This window comes from Larimichthys crocea, chromosome XVI (assembly GCF_000972845.2).
Source record: "Larimichthys crocea isolate SSNF chromosome XVI, L_crocea_2.0, whole genome shotgun sequence".
NCBI lineage: Eukaryota > Metazoa > Chordata > Actinopteri > Sciaenidae > Larimichthys > Larimichthys crocea.
Window position 1 is genome coordinate 6,653,757 of NC_040026.1, and position 23,080 is coordinate 6,676,836.

The 23,080-nt window shown below is 39.4% G+C and overlaps 2 protein-coding genes across 5 annotated transcripts in view; both read right to left on the reverse strand.

The window, feature by feature from the left end:
* Positions 1 to 2,476, reverse strand: part of rab26 (RAB26, member RAS oncogene family) — a 93,802-nt gene extending 91,326 nt beyond the window's left edge. Inside the window, exon 1 of the mRNA XM_019255555.2 lies at positions 1,108 to 2,476. Within this exon, the coding sequence (XP_019111100.1) occupies positions 1,108 to 1,296 (189 nt within the window). The 5' untranslated portion in view covers positions 1,297 to 2,476. The remainder of the gene's footprint in view (positions 1 to 1,107) is intronic.
* A 3,443-nt stretch (positions 2,477 to 5,919) lies between these two features.
* The window catches only part of lmf1 (lipase maturation factor 1), a 31,811-nt gene continuing 14,650 nt past the window's right edge, over positions 5,920 to 23,080 (reverse strand). For all 4 annotated transcript variants that reach the window (XM_019274735.2, XM_027289599.1, XM_027289597.1 and 1 more), the window contains 7 exons: positions 17,406 to 17,471; positions 11,572 to 11,739; positions 9,911 to 10,091; positions 8,654 to 8,807; positions 7,494 to 7,677; positions 6,900 to 7,012; positions 5,920 to 6,290 (listed from right to left, as the gene is read on the reverse strand). In XM_019274735.2, the coding sequence (XP_019130280.1) occupies positions 6,110 to 6,290; positions 6,900 to 7,012; positions 7,494 to 7,677; positions 8,654 to 8,807; positions 9,911 to 10,091; positions 11,572 to 11,739; positions 17,406 to 17,471 (1,047 nt within the window). In that variant the 3' untranslated portion in view covers positions 5,920 to 6,109. The remainder of the gene's footprint in view (positions 6,291 to 6,899; positions 7,013 to 7,493; positions 7,678 to 8,653; positions 8,808 to 9,910; positions 10,092 to 11,571; positions 11,740 to 17,405; positions 17,472 to 23,080) is intronic.

The window sequence follows — 23,080 nt, forward strand, 5'->3', positions numbered from 1 at the left end:
CCTCTGCACCATCTCTTTCATGTTATTGCATTGGGCTATAGCAGTGGCACTCACCACTTAATGTTCCTGTTGGCCAATATACTGTAGTCCCTTACATTTTGCATTTGCAGGGAACAGGACAGACACAGTGGATATGCCTTATTGTACTGCTATTTGAGACATGTGAGAGGAGTTTTGGGATTGAAATAACACAGCAGGGGACAAATTTATGGACAAAACAATCTACCTTATTATGCTTTTTTTCTGTGACTTCTGTGGGAAATAATGGTGAAATTAACTTCTCCAGTAAGCCCGCTCAGATATATCCACGTAGGACTTTGTATTCTAAATCTACTAGACTGGCACCTCTGAGGAAGCCCATTTCCACCAAGAAAAGAAAAAGAAACAGGAATTCTATGCTATGCATAATAAAAATAAAAAATACTCAAGAGAGCAATAGATGTGTGTAATGTGTTTGTTTGCTGCCCACACTGTGTACTCAGAGCACTGGTGGAGTTTTAGTGTTTGGAGTTTAGGAAAACTGGAAAAGGGCAATACAAAAATGGGAATGCATTATGGAATAGAACAACAGAATGGACACCAGAGGCAAAGCCATGCAAGCAAGGAATGTAACTGGGCATGGCAAAGGCGAAGAGACTAAGCAAGAGGCTGCCAGACAAGAATAAATCTGGCTTTAAGTTTGTTGCCATTATTGCTTTGTGAAATAAAAAGGCACGATGACACCAAGCTGGGCTGGTAATATTATCTGGCTGCTTTGTCTTGTGTTGTTGCACTTGCTTGATGTTTGGCTGTTACCAAAGTTGTCACTCACCAATGTTTGCTCATAAGTAATATAATCTTAACACGCCTTCATTTATCAGAGACAGGCAGCAGGTAGGTGGACATATGGACATCCAGCTGCTTTCCAGTGCAGACTGTTTGTTTTTGTTCATTCACACATTTTATTCTGAAATCTTCCACACAGAACAAGTAGAATTACAACTTCAGAACAAACAAGAAAGAAGATTTATCATCACCTGTCATACATTTCAAAAGCTTTGTTTAATTGGCTGCTTCAAACCTCACACCTGTAGTCATTTCTAATTGATTCTTTGAATACAAGCTCACCTTGAAGGCGATGTCATAAAACTCTCCGCTGTTGCTGAGGGACGGTCTGCTTGGATAAACCAGTCCAGAGGACGGAGAGGCAGCGGCGGCGAGACCTTTCCCCGTCCTCCCGCCCTCTCTGCCGCTGCTCGGCGACGCCTTGGGGCTCTTGGAGCTCCCTTTGCCTTTCACTGCCTTCTTCCTGGACATGGCTCTGATAACCTGTTCAGCTCCGAGCACTTGGGATAAAAATAAAAAATAAAAAGAGTGAGGAGGGAGAGTCTATTGAATAAACGAGATGAGCTTTCTTTCAGTCTTCTCAACACTTTTCCTCGTGGAGTTCAGATCGAGACGCGTTCAGGAGAAAGAAGTTCACCTGTGCGTCAAAATCATGACTGTGCGTAAAGCGTAAATTGGTGACGGTTTCACGGACAAAAACTGGTTGTAGTGGGAGACAGCTGTCGTCCCGGTGGTGCAGCTGGATGACTGTTATTCTGAGCTCTGGCTCACTATGTAAACAGCTCTCTCTCCTCCCTCTCTCGTATTGTGATGTTGGGAGCGCATGAAGGCATGGTCCGTGCGTTTAGAAGGGAAATCCACCCTAAAACGGAAAAGATGACAACACTTCTCCAATAATGTTAGTCAGTGACAACAAGTGTAGCCTGTCTAATCTGGAAATGGAAACATTCTGCACACAGAAGATGTAACACTGATGCGTTCTGGGTGACTTAAAAATCGGACATAATTTCAAATTCTCAATCCAAACCAAATGTCTTTGAATTCGGAGCTTTCAGATTGGAATCAGTGTTCATCACCATCATCAACCGTCTTATATCACTGCAATGTGTCACTTTACTGTTTACCTAGGACAGACAGGGTCCAATCTATACAAACTGAGTTGTCCAGTGGAGTAGAAACAAAATGTAAATTTAGTTTTAGGGTGTATTTTTCTTTTAAAGGTGCAGCTTGGTGTTGGCACTGATTCAGACTTTGGATCTGTATGACGGCTTGTAATAATAAGAAGCTTCATGTTGTCTCTACAGACTTCAAATTCAAGGCTGCATCACTCTAGAGCCCGGTACCCCACCTACCCAACCTCCTCCCACCCACCTCCACCCAAATTTTCAGGCGGCTCCTGCTGGGTAGGCTACAAGTGAAGCAGATGCTCAGCACTTGGAGTGTGTTGGTGTGTGTTTTCACGGTGTGGCCAGCAGGTGTGTGATTTACATAAAGCAGCTGGGATTTGGAGTTGCTCTAAAAAGCAGAAAAAGCTGAGCCTAAGCGGCTACAGGTAATGTGATGAAAGCCCAGCTAAATAATTATCTTATCAGTATGGAGTCAGTTAGGACTGTGGAAAAAGTGTTGAAATCTAGGATAGGTATGGTGGCCCTGAAGTGCAAAACACAACAGCAAATTAAAGAACACAAAAGCAAATCAAATAACACAACAGCAAATCGAATAACACAACAGCAAATCGAATAACACAATAGAAAATCAACTAACACAACAGCAAATTCAAAATGGAAAGGGTAGGTACCCTCGGGTGACATGAATTGTCGCTGATTGGACTGGTGGTCCTTTGACCCGGAAAGACATGGCTTACATGTTTTCAAAATATGAGCGCTGTTAGTGACGTACGCACTGCTATTAAAGAATATTGATGCATGACATGGATATGACGTGCATCAAAATACCTACCCTTTCCGTTTTGAATTTGCTAATGTGTTTTTGAATTTGCTGTTGTGTTATTCGATTTGCTGTTGTGTTATATGATTTGCTATTGTGTTTTTGAATTTGCTGTTGTGTTTTGCACTTCAGGGCCACCGTAGATAGGAGCTCGGCTCACATTAAAAGCTCTTTTAGGCAAATTTCAGGCTTGAAGGGAGATGTGGTAAACATTTCTGTCTAATATCTAATTTCACTGTAAAAGAGAATAAAACCAAAGTAATCCGTTTGGCTACAACAGGGGGAGAGGAAATGAGGTGGGACGGGCAAGCAAAAAGCCAAACACTGGCATAATACAGAGGTCAATCAAGCAATATAGTTCAAAATATATCTTAAAGCAGGTGTAATTAATATTTTTATATCAATTATGGATCACATACATGTATATGAAAGAGGTCACATGCAGTTCTTAAGGGACAGATATTTTAAAAAACTGAAAGAAGAGTGAATTTTAGACTTCGACTTTCATCAGGTGCTCAGAGACATGACTCGAAATGAATTAGGTTTATTCATCTAGCTGCTGGATGTGTAACAGGTTGCTAGTCTCAGTGCAATACCAATACCAAGGGCAACAAGACAGCAGCCACCTGATATTAGTAGTCCAACTGAAACCCAGCTCCTCCACCACACATGAGGTACAAACTCTAACACTCTTCTTGCCTTGAGCTCACAGTCTGAGTAGCCTGGCTAACAAACTGAGCTAACGGCAGTTGTTGTTGGAGAGGACATCAGGGATGGACAGAGACACCATTACATTACAAATCAGTGTTGCATCAAAATGATTTCAAATGTGTTATTCTCTGGTAGAAAAGCTACAGAATGTTGCTTGAAAGAGGAAGTTTTCATTTAAATTTAAAATTCTTGTTAGACAATTATCATTTTTACTTTTAAGATAAAAAGTAATGTTTCTTGCATTCATTTCAATACGTCATGGAGGAAGCGTAGTCTCCACTGGAGGAACTGCGTAAGGCAACTCCACATCAACTTGTGGAGGTTGCAGCTCCTTAGCATAAAATCATTCAGCCATCAGGTTACGTGCAGCTTCAAACTAAGCATTCTGGGTTGACCTACCTGCAGTAAAGACTGCCCACTGAAATTTTAACCCATACAAGTCTTACTGCCCCATGTGGACCGAACATGTGTCTACAGGAACAAAGTCTGCTCTCAGACTGGAGCTAAGGACAACACTGTAGCTGACAGCACATGACTCATGTTCAATAAAGCTCTCTACAGTCCTTTACCTACGTACATTGTGACGATAAAAGCATTTTGCGTAACCATGAACACAGGATGATCTGTCCACTTACACTGGTGATTCAATTTCTGAGATGTAACCTCCTTCTGTTACTTAAGATTTACTGATCATCTTCTTATACAATAATTTACTTTAATTAGTGAGACTTTTTTAGAACTGGCCCAGTACAACCAGTAGCCAATGTTGTGTCTCCATGGCTGTGATGTGATTCATTCACTTCTTCTGCCCAGACTTTCACAGCAGGGAATCAAACCGACAACCCACACCCCTTTTGGTCATGACAAGTCTTTGATATCAAATAAAGTGTAGGCGGCAGCAAGGAAAATGCCAAACTGAAGCCGTAGAGATGAGACAGACACGCGTCCCTGCTGTCTGTTACACAATCCGAGGCCAAGAAAATGGATGGACCATGTTGACGCAGACGACAATCTGTAAGTCAACCATCAAAGTCGCATAAAACTGCAAGAAAAGCTGCGAAAGTGATTCCGCGGGGAGATTTTCTTTACAGCGCGAAGGCAGGGAACACAACAAACAGGATGCAGATACGTTTGATGAGAAGACTATTAAAAACGCCCATGCTGTGCGAGTGGTGCATTGTTGAAACCAATGAGCTGCAAAGAACAGGGGGAGCACACACACTCATCCACCAGCACTGATGCTATAATAGAGTTCCTACCTACAGCACCACTGACTGAATGAGTTTATGAGCTGTTTACCCTTTGAGCAATTTGACACTTCAATAGGAAATGAACAAAGGAGACATTAAGAATAACCATAAGTAAATAGTGTAAAATATATGCATGAAGCAAGCTGAGAAACAATCGTTACAATTAAAGTTGGCTTCTCTAAAAGCCTGGTAGCAATTTTAGCCTGTTAGCTCCTGCTAGCCTAATGAACTACTTGCTGTAAATAAATCATTCCTTAAAAAGACAGATCCACTTTGTCACACAAACAGAAACAAATCACTGTTCAAGGCGATCTGTGGCGCTGACACACATGGTCGGTTCTAGATTTTAGATTAGATTTTTATCTGTTTCGCTTATGTTTCCTACAAGATCTGTGGCACGTGAAAGGAGCTGCGCAACTGCGCTAGAAGAACTTGAATGCACTGCACATACTCGATGTATGTAACTAGACACGTTCTATGACAGATATAGCATATAGATATAGCAATTTCATTCAATTAAAAGCCATACAGTACTCAGAAATGTTTTGTATATGTGAAGTAGAAGAAAAGGAAAGGACAGACACATTGTTAGCAAACACCCCCCACTCCCAAAATACATGAGTGTCGTCACTGACAGAGATAAATTATTTTAAGTGATGAGTGACTCAATGTACGGCCACAGTGATCAATCTTTGTCACTGTGTATTTGCATTCTTCTGACACAATAAGAGTGTAAAAATAAATCAAACTGATGTTGTTTAACAGACAGACGGGATGTCTGTCACTCAAAAACAACAAACATCTGAGTAGTTTGGTTAACTTTGAGGAAAATGCTGCTGAAGTGATGAATCTGGGGGAGTAAACCACAAAGCTCAGACAGCATCAATCACCTGGAGAACAGCACCATCTAGTGGCCACTTTGTGTTACTGTAACTGTAGATTCTCATCAGCTCACATTGACCTGACTTTGAAATTATGTTAGTCAGCTACCATCAGTCATCATAGACTTTGAAATCAAAATGTAGCTTTAATTTAATTTTAAAGCATTGTTCTAAACCCAAAGCAGCAAAAGGTTTAGCCACAGCTAAACACGTCAAATGCTAAATGACACAGCAGGAGCCCCAAAATGTTCAGCTTGTCCTAAATATGAGTGACACTCACTGGAGAAAAAAAAAAAAAACAGACGAAAAGATGTAGGTTTTAATAAAAATAAAAAAAAAATATTCGCATATTCGATACTGGACTTTTACTGAGGATGATTTATGAGACACAAAAGGCAGAAATTATGATACACAGATACATTCCTAAATGAAACCATTCTTTATGAAACTTGTGTGTGTATGTGCTCAATTGCAGTAGTATCTGAGCTCATGGCTTTAGTTCCTTGGTATGTGTGGGTGAGGCCAGTTCCTGGACTTGAAGTAGCCTCTGAGTCCTTCCAGATCCACGGGAGGGAAGTAGGCACCAATACGTTTTCTCAACCACCACTTCCCCTGTGCTGCACTGCTACTTCCCGGCTGGCTGAACTTATACCTGAAATGTTCCCCTCGAACCCACCTGAGGAGGAAAAGGAGTCTAGTCACATGAACCAAAGGCATTTTAAATGGTGTTGGAACAGTTCATTCTACAATGAACAGTTTTTAACCAAATATGTCCAACACTTTGTACCAGACTAAAACAATCTCAGCTATTATTATTACTATTCTCCTCTAGTGCCACAAATTGCAAACAATTTTGGTCTGTTGGCCTGCCAAATACAATATTTGGACAATATTTAGAAAAATGTCCTGTATGTACCAAATGGTATAAGCCAAGTTCTTTTGAGTTATTATTTATTTACTTTTAATTAGACATGAATATTGTTCTTCAACAAATTCCACATATTTTCGATTTTGTATTTCAGCAACATAAAGACATTATCTACTGATTGCTGCACCAGAGGGGGCTGTAGCACAGAGGATGATTGATCTGCCAACACATTGATTTACAGACAGATTTCTGTAAGCAGATGTTGATCAGTAATAGAACAAATATGCTATTTCAGCATATTCTAGCAGCATTTTGGTGAAGTTCTGAGACATTCAGAGTTTCATGCTCAAAGTTCATTGTACAGTATTTCCATGATACACAGCTGATCTCTGCCGCAACTGCCTGCAGCACGTTTACCTGGGAATTTCTCTGCCTTGGAAAGGGTTGTGGTCGAGCAGGGAGAGGACAGTGCTGTCGTTTGACAGCAGACGCCCCGCTATGTGGATCACCCACTCGCTCTGCTCATAGGTCTGTATGAAAAAATGGAGAAAGGGTGTTGACAGAATGAAGTGAATGTGGAGAATTTACAGAAGGCGGCAGACAGAAAAAGCGAAGAAAAGAGATACAAAATACAATTAATAACTAAGGCAGAGAGACAGAAGAGTGTGTGCAGCATTAAAGGGACAAGCGCTGACGACAGAAGAGCAGATTAAACACAGATGTACAATAACAAAACATGAGCTGACAGAGACAGACCAAAAATCATCTTATTTAACTGAGGTAAGTATATCAAACTACTGCCCCCTAGTGGCTACACACATAAGTGAATATTTAATGCTACATGCAGTACTGAACAGCTGAATTCACAACTAATGCCACACAAGCTTCATGTTATAAAGTAACAGGATAAAAATCTGACATCTTACTAAATCAGCAGTGGCAGAATAATACATTTATTATGGCCTGTACATCACTCCAAACATCATGTTCTACTGTTGTTTAGTATTCTACCTGGAAAGCAGCAAACCACATGAGCCAGTCCAGTCGGTAGTGGTATGGTGATATGAGACATGGCCGTCTGTAAATGTCCCCTGGCTTACACAGGAATTGATACTCCTTCCAGACTGCGTCAGGGTCCTTGGGATCCTGGCTTAGAGTGCCCTGGAATATCACCTCAGTTCGCTCCTTGGTAATGCTGGAGAAAGAGGTTTTTAAAACAAGATCAAATGCTTCATTAGCTGAGGGAAAGCAGGTGGAAGGGTTCAGAGTTGACAAATGTAACATATAATATAAGAGAGTACAGATGATCACAAAGCATAGGTAGGGCTGGATAGTCATACTCAATACCCGTACTCATGTTTAGGTTGATACTTTTAAGGTATCTAAATAACCCAATACCAAGTAGGGTCTTCGTTGATTGAATTAAGTACTCTACTGGTGTTAGAATCACTTTAAAAGGTTCTGTTATTGTATTTTTTTTTTAAAACAATAACCAGCCTTAATCATCGGTTATGAAAATGGAGTATGCAACTGCAATAAAATCTCTCCTTGCTCCTGCATCATCAATTAAAAATTAATCTCATGGACAGATATCTAAATTAAAACCAAAAGTTTTGGAGTAGTAAGACAACACTCTCTTAACATGAATCTCTCTTAAGCTTGTCTTAACTACACAAGTCACCAAAAACCCATTAACTCTAACATGAGGGAACCAGAAGTGCAAAAAGGCTCATTTCCAGGTTGTAGGACTCATTCCTGCAGTGCTTTATACCATATAAATAGATCTGTGGCACAAAAACTTCTTCTCTGAAGAAGTAAAAAGTCTGAAATTCCTCTTTGTATTACTAGTCTTCCACTGCAGCCCAGAAAGGAAACACTGTCTGGCAAAGAACAAAGGAGAAGGAGGAAGGAGCAGAAAGGAAGAAAGTCACCCGGTCACTTACATGGGATGGGATCTCACAGCCAGTATAGACCAAAGGAACGATTATAGTAACTTTTTCAATATATCTATGCACAAGTGAGTGTTGTTTTAAGATGGAGATGTGAAATTTGAACTTATCCTTGAAGTGCATTTAAGACAACTTAAAAATAAGCAGTTTCAGCAGTTTTTTGAGATGTTTTAAAGATCCACAGATATTTTTTTAACCCTGTGACCGCTGACTGTACTGTACCTTCCAAAGGCCCCGTAGGTGTTGACGATGCGCAGTGGGTCAAAGGATGTGTTCATCACCTGCCTGGAACTCAACAAGTTCAGCACCACAGGAGTGCTCAGGTAGCTGATCAGAATGCCCAAAGAAATGTTCACCACCCGACGTATGAACATACCTGCATTACAGACACGTACAAATAGAAAGAGTGACTTAAAAACAGCGCTGTGATGCAAACTGCTGCATCAGTCAGGGATACAGTTTGTTCTCTTTTTTATTTTTAACAACCAAACAAACAGAACTGTGGCTCAGCTCCAGTCTGTCCGTCCATCCATCACACACTCGATCTAGACAAATGTGATGAAACTGCAGGGCAATGCATGTCATTGCTCCCGTTTGGCCTAAAGGAGCTGCTATAGCGTTTGTTTACTTGTTACATTTTTTGACTGTCAGAGGAGTTATGTATCTTGCTCCATTCCAGGATGTTAAAATGTGTCCCAGGGGAAAACTGTAATTACAGCTTAAATCAAGGTGACATATTTGGTAGTGTCTGGCCTGGAGGGGGATTCATCATTTGCAGGGTTGGACATGTTTACTGGTGCCAATTCTATTAGGCCTGCAAGTCTATGTGTGTATACTGTACGTGTGTGTGATGATTTTAACACTTCCTCAGTGGAAGAGGTTTGACCTGTTAGATCATGGGATGGTATTGACAAATGTTGGCTGAGTGCACGTCAGTTCCTTCCTATCTGTGTCTGCCTGCTTATCCCATGCATGTTAAAGACATCAACGTAATCCAACTCAAACTTTTCACACTAGGACAGACGTTCTGGGTCTGTTGAAATGATTAAAACATGCTCACGCTCCAGGTAGAGGCCGATTTTATATTCAACATCCTAAGACACTAATAGGTCCGATGAGAGCAATTAGAGAGGGGCCGCTCATTCTTTTACCACACTGTAACCAGTCTGTATTGTAAAACTTGTTAAGCGACATCGCCTTAAATTCCTTAAACCATATGTCATACTTTTCCCAGCTACTCAGCTGTCCAAGTGCTAATCCCTTTTCTTGCCATAATTCCTTCTCCAGTATGACCAGGCCAGTTGTAGCCTTGACTGTTAATGATACCGACGTCGACATGAGAGGCTCCGGATCCATTGTGTGTATATAAGGTAAATTTAAAAAAAAAAAGAAAAAAAAAAAGCATTGGACACTTTCCACCTAGTGCTGAAACGCTTTGTGAATTATTCTTTGACTCTTCAAACTTCGAACCCCGGGTACCTTTGGTGGGTTTGGGTTTGCGTCCAGCAGCTTCCTCATTCTGTATCTCCAGCACTGCCTTCTTGGCTCCCCCTCCAGAGTGAAACAGGAAGCCCAGTGATGCATCATCAAAACAAGCCAGACTGGGAACAATGGTCAGCCAGTTAAGGAAACTGAGGTTCCCACTCACTATCAAAACCACCTAAGGTAAGAAGAAAAGACATACTGGTGGTGTACAAAACAATACACTGTATTCTATTACTTCAGTGTGATGGGGCATTTTCAGTTTAACCAACATATGCGTGATGAGTTCTGACTTATTTATACTGACAGGGTAAATTAACATACGGTAACATGAGCTCTGACATCCACTGCGCATGATGCACAAATTAGATTTAAGCGTACAGTGACATATAATCCAATAAAACAGAGAAAAATTTAATAAAACATAAATCAGCCATTAAAAATGCTTAATGTAATAATAATGTGACTGACTGCTAATTAGAGTAAAATTCCTGCCGCCCTCACAATGCTATTTTTCAATAAGATGTCCATAAAAACATGTTCCTGTATGAAGATGTAAAGTCAATGTTTTGGAGATTTATGGTTTTCACAGCACTGCGACGACTGATTATTGCCAGTGTGAGACATCTGTGCTGCATGCTTTGATCATTTTTGCATTAGCTTTGGCATTAGCTTTGTGTTATCTACCTGAACAGCGTTGGTTTTGATTGTGCAGGTTTTTTGGACATCCATGTCTGAGATACAAACCAATACAATAGAAGTGATTGGAACTTTATTGCTCACATTATTATTGTTGTGCCTGAAAAAATAAATAATTCAAAAGCAACAACCCAGACTCAAACAGTGTCCTGCTTATGGCAATTTTTATTGGAATTACTTCTGATTGGTCATTGACAAATACTGATCATAGACTCTGGAGCACAGCTGAAGCAATACAATTATTTTTAAATCAATAGAATCATTTTAGAAGTTCTTACATTCCAGGGGGCGGGGACCTCCCCCAATTACTGTACAAAGAATTTATTAGTAAGTCTAAAGAGTCATCACAAAACTTTTTACAAGCATGGAGAAACAGAGGAATGGTCAAAAGCTTGTCTTCTAGCTCAAACTCAATCCATAAATACAAATGCCAAACTACTGCAATATAAATGGATAAGTAGACTATAGAAACCCCAGCTAAACTGCACCACTTTAATCCTAACATACCTGACGGGAATGTCCATAGACGCTCTTTTTCTGGAGGCAACTGTTGAATCTGGCTAGCCAGATCATTGGTGAGGAAGTGCTCCTTAGGCCTGAATTGTGCTTATTAAACCTCTACCTAGACGGCTTTATAACCTCTAACAAAATTCTCTATTGAATGTTTGTGTTTAGAAGCCAAACGATGTATTGCTTGTAAATAGACACACACAGTGGGTCATTGAGAAATAAATCTCTTCAGGATGAAGAAGAATACTCACCATCTTGCTGTACATTATCCCTTCTGTGGAAATCTCAAAAACTGGGTAACTATTTCTTTCATAGCACATGTAAGTGAGAACATGCTGTGCTATGACTGGTCCAAAATGAATGAATGAGTCCACTCCACATGGTGCCACCACATACAGCACCAGCGTTTGTTGTCATCAGATGCTGTGAGTCTGAACAGTGCGAGTTACCTGGAACAGGATCTGGATTGCTCCGTTGACCATGCACATCCGTCTGCCCAGGAAGGTGAAGAATGGGAAGACGAGCTCGATGAGGTGGTTTGACAACGTCTCGAAGCGATGGAACCACCACGGGGAGCGATGCATGTAGTAGGACATGGGGTTAGGAACTGGTTGGGTCTGGGTGAAGATGGAGGAGTGAAAATGTGAAACCCTGACTATCTTTGATGGTGCCAGAGACACAGCTTTTTGGCAGCAAACATGTCAGTAAAGGGGATTTTATCCAGATGATCATGATCTTTAATCAATGGATTATTGTTCCAGTGAATTTCTGCACAGAAAAGTTCATGCATTTTCTACACATAGAGACTTTTCTGCTGCTTAAAACGCATGTTTTCTCTGCTTTACTTTGGCACAAAAAGCCCAGGATGGAGAGTCATTTATGTTGCCACACCTCACGGGGGAACATTTCCATGTCTAAATAAAGAAGGAACTTTATTTAAATGAAGGCAACCCTACCAACGCACAAAAAAACACTAAAAGGGTTCATACAGAGCCATGCTGTGTTTGTGTACGTATGATTAAGTGTGTGTGCGAGGTGGTCAAACGCAAACCGTGTAAAAGCTGAACATGCAAACAGTGTCAGGTGAGGTGGCAAAAAATAAATATAGCACAGAAATAGGTGGGGAAAAAAGAAAACAAGGCACTGCCTCACTAGTCTATACTCATATTGTTTTTTTATGGAGTGAAATTGGGGGTTATTTAACCTGTAGCTTACCAAAACACTCCTGCAAATCCAGGGGCAACAAGCCAGTAACCTCAGACAACCAAACAACACCGCCTGGCCTGCAAACTAGCTGCGTAACAAGAAACAAACTGAAGCAAACAAATCACCAACTATGCCGAAACACACCTACACAGCCCCCTGGGAGTCAGGACAGCAGTGCCGCTGCAGGCTTGAAAGGCAGCAGTGTGTCAGAGGGGGTTAATGAGACTTCACTTGGCGCCAGTGGCTCTCGGTGCTCTGTATGTGTGTGTGTGTGTGTGTGTGTGTGTGTAAATCTACATTACCCCCGGGAAACTGACCGACCGTGGAATAAGGTCCATATTGTAATATGATTTGTCAGATGACAACACATTTTCTAATACACTGCATTTAATTACATGAGTCCAAAATACCTGTCAGCAGGTAGCTAGAAGGATCCTCGCTGCAAGCATTTATTTTCTCCTGATTTAGCCAGCAACTTCAAGCTCCTGCTCATAGCAGACCATGTAAGCAGAAGTATGTGGTTGCAAAATGTACTGACAATTGAGCAAGTGTGTTTTAGTCCTTATGAATTTAACTTTTAAGTAGTAAGCCAACCCTAGTAAGGCTGCAACTAAAGGATGACTTTCCAGATTAATCAATTAATCATTCAGTCAATAAAATGTCAGGTAAAAATGTTTGCCCAAAACCCAACGATGTTTAGTTTAATAAACAGAAAAAAATAAGATCTTCATATTTGAAGGGTGAAATGATTTAATTTTTGCATGAAAAATTACTTTAATGATTGATCAACTAAATGCCGCAGTTCTTAAGCCAAGTAAATGCTACCTACTCAGCATTAAAAGACAGGAGACAAAGTCATTAATATTGAAAGTCATAAAAGTAACAGGCCAAAGAGACATCCAGATATTATTTAGTTATTAGTAAAGGACCAGTGTGTATGATTTAGTGGCCTTTAGTGGTGTAGCAGCTGATTGCAACCCCCTTGCCTCACAATCTTCTACCTAGTGTGACGGAGAAAAGCTGGTGGCCAGAAAATGAGTGAAAAATGCAAAAGGCCATGTCTAGAGCCCTGTGCGACAACATGCATCCAAGGAAGAGAACCTGTGGCATCTGTAGATATAAAAGGCTCACTCTAGTGTAAAAAAAAAAAACATAACTATTCTTATTTTCAAGTGACTATACACTAATGAAAACATAGTTATGCATTTTATATTTAATTTCTACCATATTCTGTAAACAGAGTCACCTAAATTTGACACACTGGATCATTAAGTTTGCCAGTCACAACAGCTTGAATGCTCATGTTGTATCAGCTGCATCTAATTAATATTATATACTATATGTAATATATGTAAGGGGTCGCTCATAATGATAAATCCACAGAGAAAGATCATCAGTAATATCTGTTGTTTGTTTTGTTTTATTGTTATTAACTCCCTCCAAACTCAACTTTTGTAGAAAAGCTCTGATAAACTCACTGTACACTACCTGCGAATTACCAAGCGGCACACAGCTTACATTATTGACTTTCTGGCAGACAAAATGGAGCATTAAGCAGCTAAAGAGCTAAATATTTCCCTCAGGAGTTAGTGAAAAGCAAGACAGAGCTATAAGAAGAGTGAATATTTGACTTACATTTGTCTGAATGTGTAATTGGGCAAATGTTTGTTAGCTTGTTAACACAAACCCTATAGACGTCAGCTTATATACGGCTGGATCAAAAATAGAAGAGAAATGCATGAGGATGCAATAAAGAACCACATAAAATGGGTGGATTTAAACTGTAAAGAGCACACACCAGGCCGTCACGAGACACTGATATATATAAACCACAGAGCGGTAAATTGGAAGCCTCACCATGCTGGTTTACATGTGAAAATATCCAGCTGACATTTTGATGTTACAGATGATTCTCCTCGTTAAAGTTCATCAGTTTAAAATATGAACAGCACAGAAAATATAATTAAGTCTTTGTCTCTAATTAAGTTCCTTTTAACCATTGGAATTTGGAATTGATCCGTTCGGTGAATTGCTCAATGAGATTTTGTTTTTTGTGTAAATTGTCAGTGAAAGGCTCGATGTACCCTAAAGTTTCCTTTACCGCTGCATAATTATAGTGGGTCCACACAGAATTACAGTAATTTAGCCTGCTTTAAGTCAGGAGTCTTAATGCTGTTTGATATTTTTCTACCTTTAGAAGATCATTTTGGAAGAGTTTCATATGAACACGGTAGAAAAGAATGGCTACTGTGTACTTCTTTGATCACATTCTAATCTTATAATTAGTCTTCTGATTATACTATGTAACATTTAAAAACATATTGCCTGATGATTTAATGTGCGTCACTAATGGAGATTAGAGCCACATTCAGATAGACAACAGCAAAGTGTGAAACATACAACCCCTCATTCATTTCACTGGGGCGTATCGGTGTGCCCAGTGGATGATTCCTACTGACTTTTATGTTCCTATTACTTTTCTCACGTCATATTAAAAAATATTTTTGTACTTTAATGAGTGTTTCAACGACTACTGGATGCACTGTCATTAAATTTTGTACAGATATTCAACTTCCCTGGAGGATAAACTCTAATGACTTTGGTGATCCCAAAGTCTAGACAAATATCGGATGGTTTACTATGAATTTTGGCCGTTATTACCTCTTGCACCATCTAGAAGCTAACACAAAATCCAACTAGTCATGGTCCTCAGAGAAAGAAGTGAAAACCTCATACTTAGTAAACATTCGTCATCATTCCATTAGTCGTAATATTTTGTGGTAATTAGTCGATGTTAGCATGCTAAATTGAAATTTTACGTTTGCCTCACAGAACCACTAGCATGGCAGGGCTGTTTTAGATCTGAACACTGCAGAGCCATGGAGAATGTTTGTTTCTGTAGAATCCAAGGCCTAAAGTTGAAGTATCTGACACGTGACTCACCATCACAATCTACACAACACACAGTGCTAAATCTGCATATAAACCAAACAATATTTCCTCTTGCTCAGTGTGTTTTATTTGATTTATTATCAGAGAGAACAGAGACTCTGAAACTGCTCAAGGTTTTACAAGAAATTGAGATAATAAATTGCAGCAGTGGATATAATATCCTATCCCATATTTCATGTTAGCACTGACAACCACTGGGATAGTGATTTTTACAGCATTAGCAATGCTAAAACTGTTCTAACCGTGGGAACTAAAGTTTTGAGAATAAATTACAGTTCGTTTACAATGCAGCGTAGCAAAAAAACCAAATGAATTTCTTCCCAAACTAAATCAAAAGGCACAAAACCTAACTGCTGCAGTCCATATATGAGGTATATCATTCCCTGATCCACTTCCTTTTGTCACCCATGGGTACAAAATCTCAAACTGCACCAGCTGTCCAGTCCCACAGGAGCCAGTGTATTACAGTCTATCCTCCATTCCCATTGTTGTGAGTGTCATCTCCAGTCACCGAGTCCCATAGGAGCCAGTGTATTCCTGTCTATGTTAATTACAGAAGACGGCCCTCCTCCCTCTGCGGCTTGGTAACACAGAGCAGTGTGGGTCAGAGCGGTTGAGCGTCCCACAGGGGAAAAACAAACACGGGATTTGCACAACCTCACAGTCTGTGTAAAAGGCTGATTTATTGAATCCCACGGCAGCAGTTACTGCAATGTGTTGCCCTGGCGTGGTTAGCCTGATGTGAGTTCATTGCTGTCTTGTCATCATTCAAAAGACAAAGCCAAGAGTACAATGTTTTTAGATATCTGGATCAGTCTTAGAAGTTCAACTTGTCAAAGAAAACAGGCCTTTGGGAAATGTAGAAACTAGTGTTTCAGAGAATGATTCAGGCTTTTTTTTCTCAAGTCCTTCTTCATAACTCTATGTTGCAGCAAGTGTCACCTTAACTGGTAATATGATATCTTTGGTGCTCAGAGCTCATTGTGTGGTTGTTTTCTGCAGTGCTCTTCCCAGAAGTCAGCAAACAGCCATGGGACTTTATGTGGAGAAAATCTTGGTTTCGCTTATTTCCTCTGTCAATCATGATAACCACCCTTTACTCTTTCATTGTTGTTGCATCTGGAAATTCCAAATGCATTATTTCTGGTGCCCCAGTAGACTTTTCCCATGAAAGAAGAATCACGTATCAAGTGTTCTGCCCAGAAAACAGAAAAGCTTTCACAAACTAAGTATGTCTAAGGTGATAACAGCTGCTACTAGTGTAACTCAGTTAAATATTCAAAATGAACTGCAAGCATCCAAGTTGCATTGTGGGAAACATAGGCAGGTTTTGACAACAAAGGAGAATGTGTTAACCTGACTGCACCAGATGGTTTGTTACGTACAGCCATCTGGGAAGTCGTTGTTTGGAAAAATGTGGGCACTTTAAAGATACAGGCCACATGATTGGATAAGCTACCTGTCATGGGTCAGATTACCAAAATGTATGATGTCGCCAAAGTCTTACAAAGGCCAGTCCGGAAACAAGAAAAGGCTTCAGTGGCGTTCTTTGTTCTTTCAATGAAATTCTGATAAAACTGATGCTAGCGTCAGCTATGCTAACCTCTTTAACAGATGCTATCTTCATTAGATGCTGATTGATCTGAACAACTCTGGCTCAGACTCATCTCTTGAAGCTTGGCAAGATAGATTCTCGAGTAATTTTGTGATCCAGCTGCCTCACAAGGTAAAGAACGTGCAGTATATATAATATTAAAAAATCTGGTTTAGCATCGATTTTGGTATTCTTCTTCTTTTTTTTTTTAAATGTCCATCATGATACAATTATAGGTGTCAGCTCACACAATGTCAGCTGGCAAAGCCTCCAGTTTCCTGTGACCCTCTAAATGATATTGCATCATAAAAAGTCTGAATTCATTAAGACTGTGGAGAGAAAGTGGAAAAACTCCAAATGTCAAGAAGACAGATAAGACAGATTGATCAATTTATAGATGCAGACTGTCAGATCGAGGAAGATCATCTGCTTTATCTGCTGCAACAGCTTGACATTCACTGTATTGAAACACACACACACACACACACACACACACACACACAGTATGTTAAATAAATTGTGTGCACACACCTCGTAGTGGTAGTCCATGCAGGTGAGGTCCCGCCAGCATTTGTCACCTCTGATTTTAATGAGACCCTGAAAAAGACAGAAAACCCACAAATGTGTCAGACTTTATGATGCACTGTAGCCAACAAGCAGTGCTGTTGTAAATCAAGTAAAATAAGCAACCATCAACAGTCAATTAGAAAATCTGATTACTGACTGCAGTCAATTCAAATCCCATATTTAGATGAAAAGCTGCAAAAGGAATAAAACTGATTACCCTCATGTCCACATGCATACATGACTGGAACACGTGGTCGAAAGCACATGAATGTCGTTTCAGTGTAAAAAGTACATGTCTTTTTACACTGAAACGACATTCATGTGCTTTAGTGCTTTAGGAGTTTTAGTAGCTGTTTAAAGCTACTAAAACTCCTACTAATAGTAACACAAAGTCACAGAAAAACAAGGTACTAATAATAGCTTTAAATATCTTTAATAACTTTAATAGCAAAATGACATTATTTCACTGACTAGAATCCTGACTCAGAATACAAGAATATTTATCTGTTTATCTTCTAATAAATAACTTTCCATTCATGTTATCCAAGATAGAGACAACAGAGGAGGCTTGATCATCTGTAGGCAAGAATCTTTGATCCATATTGATAACCACATCAGTAAATAAATTAATTAACATGACATAAAGTAAGAGGAAAGAGGTGAGCTGCAGTGTGGTGCAGTGTTGTGACTGTGCTGTTAGATGTGATCTGAATCAAGCAGTACACTAGCAGAATATTCTAAAAAAATATTGTTTGGTTTTAGTTGTTGTTTGATGAGTTTATACTTTAAATCAGGGGTCTTTAACCCTTTTCAGTCCAAGTTCCCCTTGGATGAAAGACAAACAGAACAGAGAGCCCCACATATGTCACATTTTAAGCCTAGCTTATAACTGGGGGGCCTAGCCATACTGGATTTTCTGCCATTTTGAATTTTGTCAAAAACCCTTAAAAAGCATTTCAGGTCATGCAGATTGTCCGATTTCCACGCATCTTGACACAGAATCTTCAGACCAAGCCTCATAAAAGTTATCACATGGATTTTTAAAAAATTTTGCTTCTGTTTGCCCGTAGCAGCCAATCAAACTCATCGACGAAGCTACCAAACAGGAAGTCAGACCATATCTCGGCAACCATTTGATGTTTTGACTCAAACTTCTAACACAGACTCATGACCATAGACATATATACATAGACGCCGCATTGAGCGCTGAATCGTACGTAAACGGCGCCGCCATATTGGTTCGGGCAGATCTGCCCATGTATAACAATAATTAAAAGTTGAAATGGACTGCAACTTCATAAAGCGCCTTTCTACAAAGTTCTAAGTTATGTCTCTATACACCCATTCACACACACACTAATATATCTGGGAAAACAAACAGGCACCAGAAACAACGTATGTAACTTTAAGTGATGATTATAAAATGTTACTCTTTATGTAAGCACCAGACCAAACGTATGTATTTTTCTATGCTGAGTGTTTACAGATACTAATGTGTGTAACACTGTTACTGTGATGATAATATTGAAATATTTATATTAACTTTATCTGTGTCTCTATAACCAGATCCTGAAATGTAGATGTGACATGAGGGTTTCTGAATAAGGCATAAACGTGTACCATAACTACACGCGCCCACATACATACATACATAATATGTTGTGTGTGTGTGTGTGTGTGTGTGTGTGTGTGTGTGTGTGTTGCTCTTGATTCAGAAACCCCTTATGTCACGTCTACATTTCAGGATCTGGTTATTATAGACACAGATTAAATGTTAAATATAAATATTTCATATTTATCATCACAGTAACAGTGTTACACACATTAGTAGCTGTAAACACTCAGCATTAGAAAAATACATACGTTGGTCTGGTGCTTACATAAGGAGTAAACATTTATAATCATCACTTTAAAAGTTACATACGTGTTTTTGGTGCCTGTTTGTTTCCCAGATATATTAGTGTGTGTGTGAATGGGTGTATAAGAGACATTAACTTAAAGAACTTTGTAGAAAGGCGCTTTATGAAGTTCAGTCCATTTCCTTGTATTGTTTATGGGCAGATCTGCCCGAACCAATATGCGGCGCCGTTTTACGTTTGCGACCAACGACCAACCCGCTCAATGCGGCGTCTATGTATATATGTCTATGCTCATGACGACTTCCTTGTGAGACCCAAGAATTTTTGTGACCTTTGGGGGGCGCTATAATTAGCAAAATTGCATTTTTACTCATATCTTCATATTTCTTTGGACTTTTATTGCACCTTATTAAGTTATTCATATGCTGGGTTATTAGCCTATATGTGTTTATGATTGATAAAACATTCAGGCATAATGGAATAATTTATAAATAATATATAAATAGTAATAGTTTTTTGTCAAAAGTAGCTTTTTATTGCATATTAATGCTGTTTACACAATATCATTGTTATATTTTTTAATTCTCACAAATTGTTTTGGTGAAAATTGTGAATTATTATGACAAAAATTGGTGGACCCCCTGCAGTACCTCTGCGGCCCCCTAGGGGTCATGGACGCCTGGTTGAAGAACCCTGTTCTAAATCCACAGTTGGCTATTTAAACATGGAGAGTAAATAGAAATAATAGTCACTTTCTTAATTGATGTTTGCAGAAATTCATAAAAATACATATTTTATTTTTTACACTTACCACTGTACACTGACTGGCTGCTTAGACAGACTGAGTATTAATCATACAGTATGTATCTATAGATTTTTGCTCAACCTTTCTAAATGTATAAAGTTATGACACAAAAAGATGATTCATAAATCACAGACTAAATTACTGATTGTCTACATCCTTCTGTACAGTCAGTCACTGTTCTTGCATTTGTAAATTATATATAATTTAATAACTGTTGGGAGCTCTGTGGTTTTCAAATATAGAGCTAAAATGTTGGCTTGCAGGACATTTGCAATTTTGTTTCCCACTCTTGATTACACTTCATTCATTTGTATACATTGGCAATTTCAAATAAGTTTTGGAAAGGTGTTTTCAAGTGGAATATAACTTGAGAACAGGACTTATTAGAAAATGATGACTTGCAAAGTTATGAATACTACAATCATGGGTCATTCATAGAGACTATTTATGTGAAGTCTGTAAATAGGACCTCATTTGAAGATATTTAAGGCTAACTACTACCAACTATAGCAGCTGTTTTTAGCCACACTAGCAGCGAGACTCTGGATGGAAATGTCAGCCTGTCGGTCGGCCAACTACTTTGTTCCAGACTGAAAAATCTTAATTATTGGATGGATTGCCATGATTTTTGTACAGTAATGCAAGGTTCCCAGAGCATGACTTTGCTGTTCCCCTCACTATTCCTCTAGCACCACCATGAGGTGAGAATTTGTGATTTTGAGTGAAAAATCTCAACTAAAATTGGGGGAAATTTGGTAGACATTCATGTTCCCCTCTGGATGAACTGTAATAACTTAGAGATCTCTTAACCTTTTTACTACTACCAATACTTTTATGACCAAATACAAAATACTGCAAAACAGTATGACATCCCATCATCCTCCACTGTAATTTCAGTTTAACAGAAGAAGAAGCGGATTTTTGCCTGCCAGACTTTGTTACATTGCTCAGATTTGGTCTTTTCCTTGGTTTATATGTTTCTACCATGATTAAGTAGGCTGCATAGATGAATAGTTTCTGTTTTGTCTGTTTTTACTGATCCAGAGTCTATACAGGTTGTGGAGATTCACTTCAGCCAGAGAGCATCGCAGCCGTGCCCAGTGGGATCAAGCTGTAAGTTGCTACCTAGAGCAGTTGATGTTTTTACTATAGAAGCTGGGCATGATTAATAGCAAGATGCAGAGAAAGGACTTTTTGAAGGACAACTTTAGATTGTGTAGAAGTACATGGCTGACCCTGTACAGGCCTGCTTCAGTTTATATTAGGATAAGATCAATGATGGGAATAATGGCACTATAAATAACGGCGTTAGTAATGACAGTCGCATAAATGATGATGATTGACTGAGGTTGAGTAAAATTCCATGGTAAGCCAATCAGAGGTGGAGTTAGGCGGGTGTTGCTTACACAAATTGACACACAAAGACGACACAGGACATTCACATGAGAAACAGGAATGGCGAGCCCGAAAAGTTCAAAAGTAGCCTTCTTTATATGGAAGTATAGTATAGTATAGTATAGTATATATCATAAATAACTGAACACGCACATGAATTTTAAGTTCCGTCAGAGAGGGATGGAGGTGGGGTCCAAATTCTTTGACACATTTGAGCATCTAAAAAATTACTTTAAAGTAACCCAATAGTTACTTTACTTTTTTAGAGTAACTTGTTCAACACTGGATAAGATAGACTTGATGATACCAAGCCGGGGATGGCACCAGCTGTAAACACACAAATCTATTTCAGTCACCTGTATATTACAAAGTGAACTGTCGACCTAAAAGATCAAACCAAAAAGAACAAATCTGATTTGCATGCCGTCTGAACACATTATTAGCTGTTCTCTCCTTCAGCACTCTCACTAACAGCTCACAGATGTGTGTCCCACTCACAGAGAGCAACAAATACAGATTGGCAATAAGCACTAATAAATCTAACTATGCAGGTGTTACGGAGCAAATAGGAGTGCCACGTACATAGAAACAGACAAATGCCTCTGTTTCTGACCGAAAGAAAAGAAGAGGAAGTAGTCTGCTGCTATTGAAGACAAAGCTTGGGTGACAATACACTTTTTGTGGAGGAAAATACTAAATGAGTAAGGTGATGCAGGTGATTAAAAAAATATATACTTTTCTCCATTAGCACTAATTCATTGAGTATCACAGATAGATTATATATAAAAAGACTAAAAGTGTTTGGGGATTTTCCCATAAGAAATAGGAAATAAACGTTGACCAGAAACACTGGGAGAGATGTGTCCTCCGCTCGGAGCCTGTTTTTCACCAAATGAACTAAGTAAATACTGCGCTATCCAGGACACGAGACTGTCAATATTGACACATCACCCGGCCATGTGGCTGACGAGGAATGTGGAATAAATCAGCAGCTAACCACTCTAACCAGATTTGGAAAAACTCAGAACATTTCATTCTGATTATGACCTTGGCTGTCGGCTGCAGCTGCTGGCTGTTGAGATGATGTGTTCGAAGATGTTGCTGATAATCCAATTCAGTCATGAGATCCTGAAATGTCATCAATTACAACCCGATATACACACTCTGATATAAACAGAGCAGTCTGCCCGGAGTGTCCAGAGCAGTGGGTTTCCAATATGTTTCCAGGAAGAAGACCAGGAAGATATTTGATTAGCACGGTCACCTCATGGCAAGAAGGTTCTTGGAACCCCCTAGGTGGCTACTCAAGGGTTCTCACCAGGTACTCCAGCTTCCTCCAACAGTCCAAAGACACACATGACCCTGATAAGGATAAGTGGTTATAGAAAATGGATGGATAGACTTTTCTACACTACTTTCAAAATATATATGAACTTCTTGAAAGATTTAATTAAGGACAATTTCCTACTCCTTTAAAAGAAAACTGGTGAATTCTCCATGCACTTAATTTCTAAAAGTAACCGTGAAAACAATCTGTCAACATGCTTCATCAATAAGTCACAGTGAGAAGTGATTCGTCT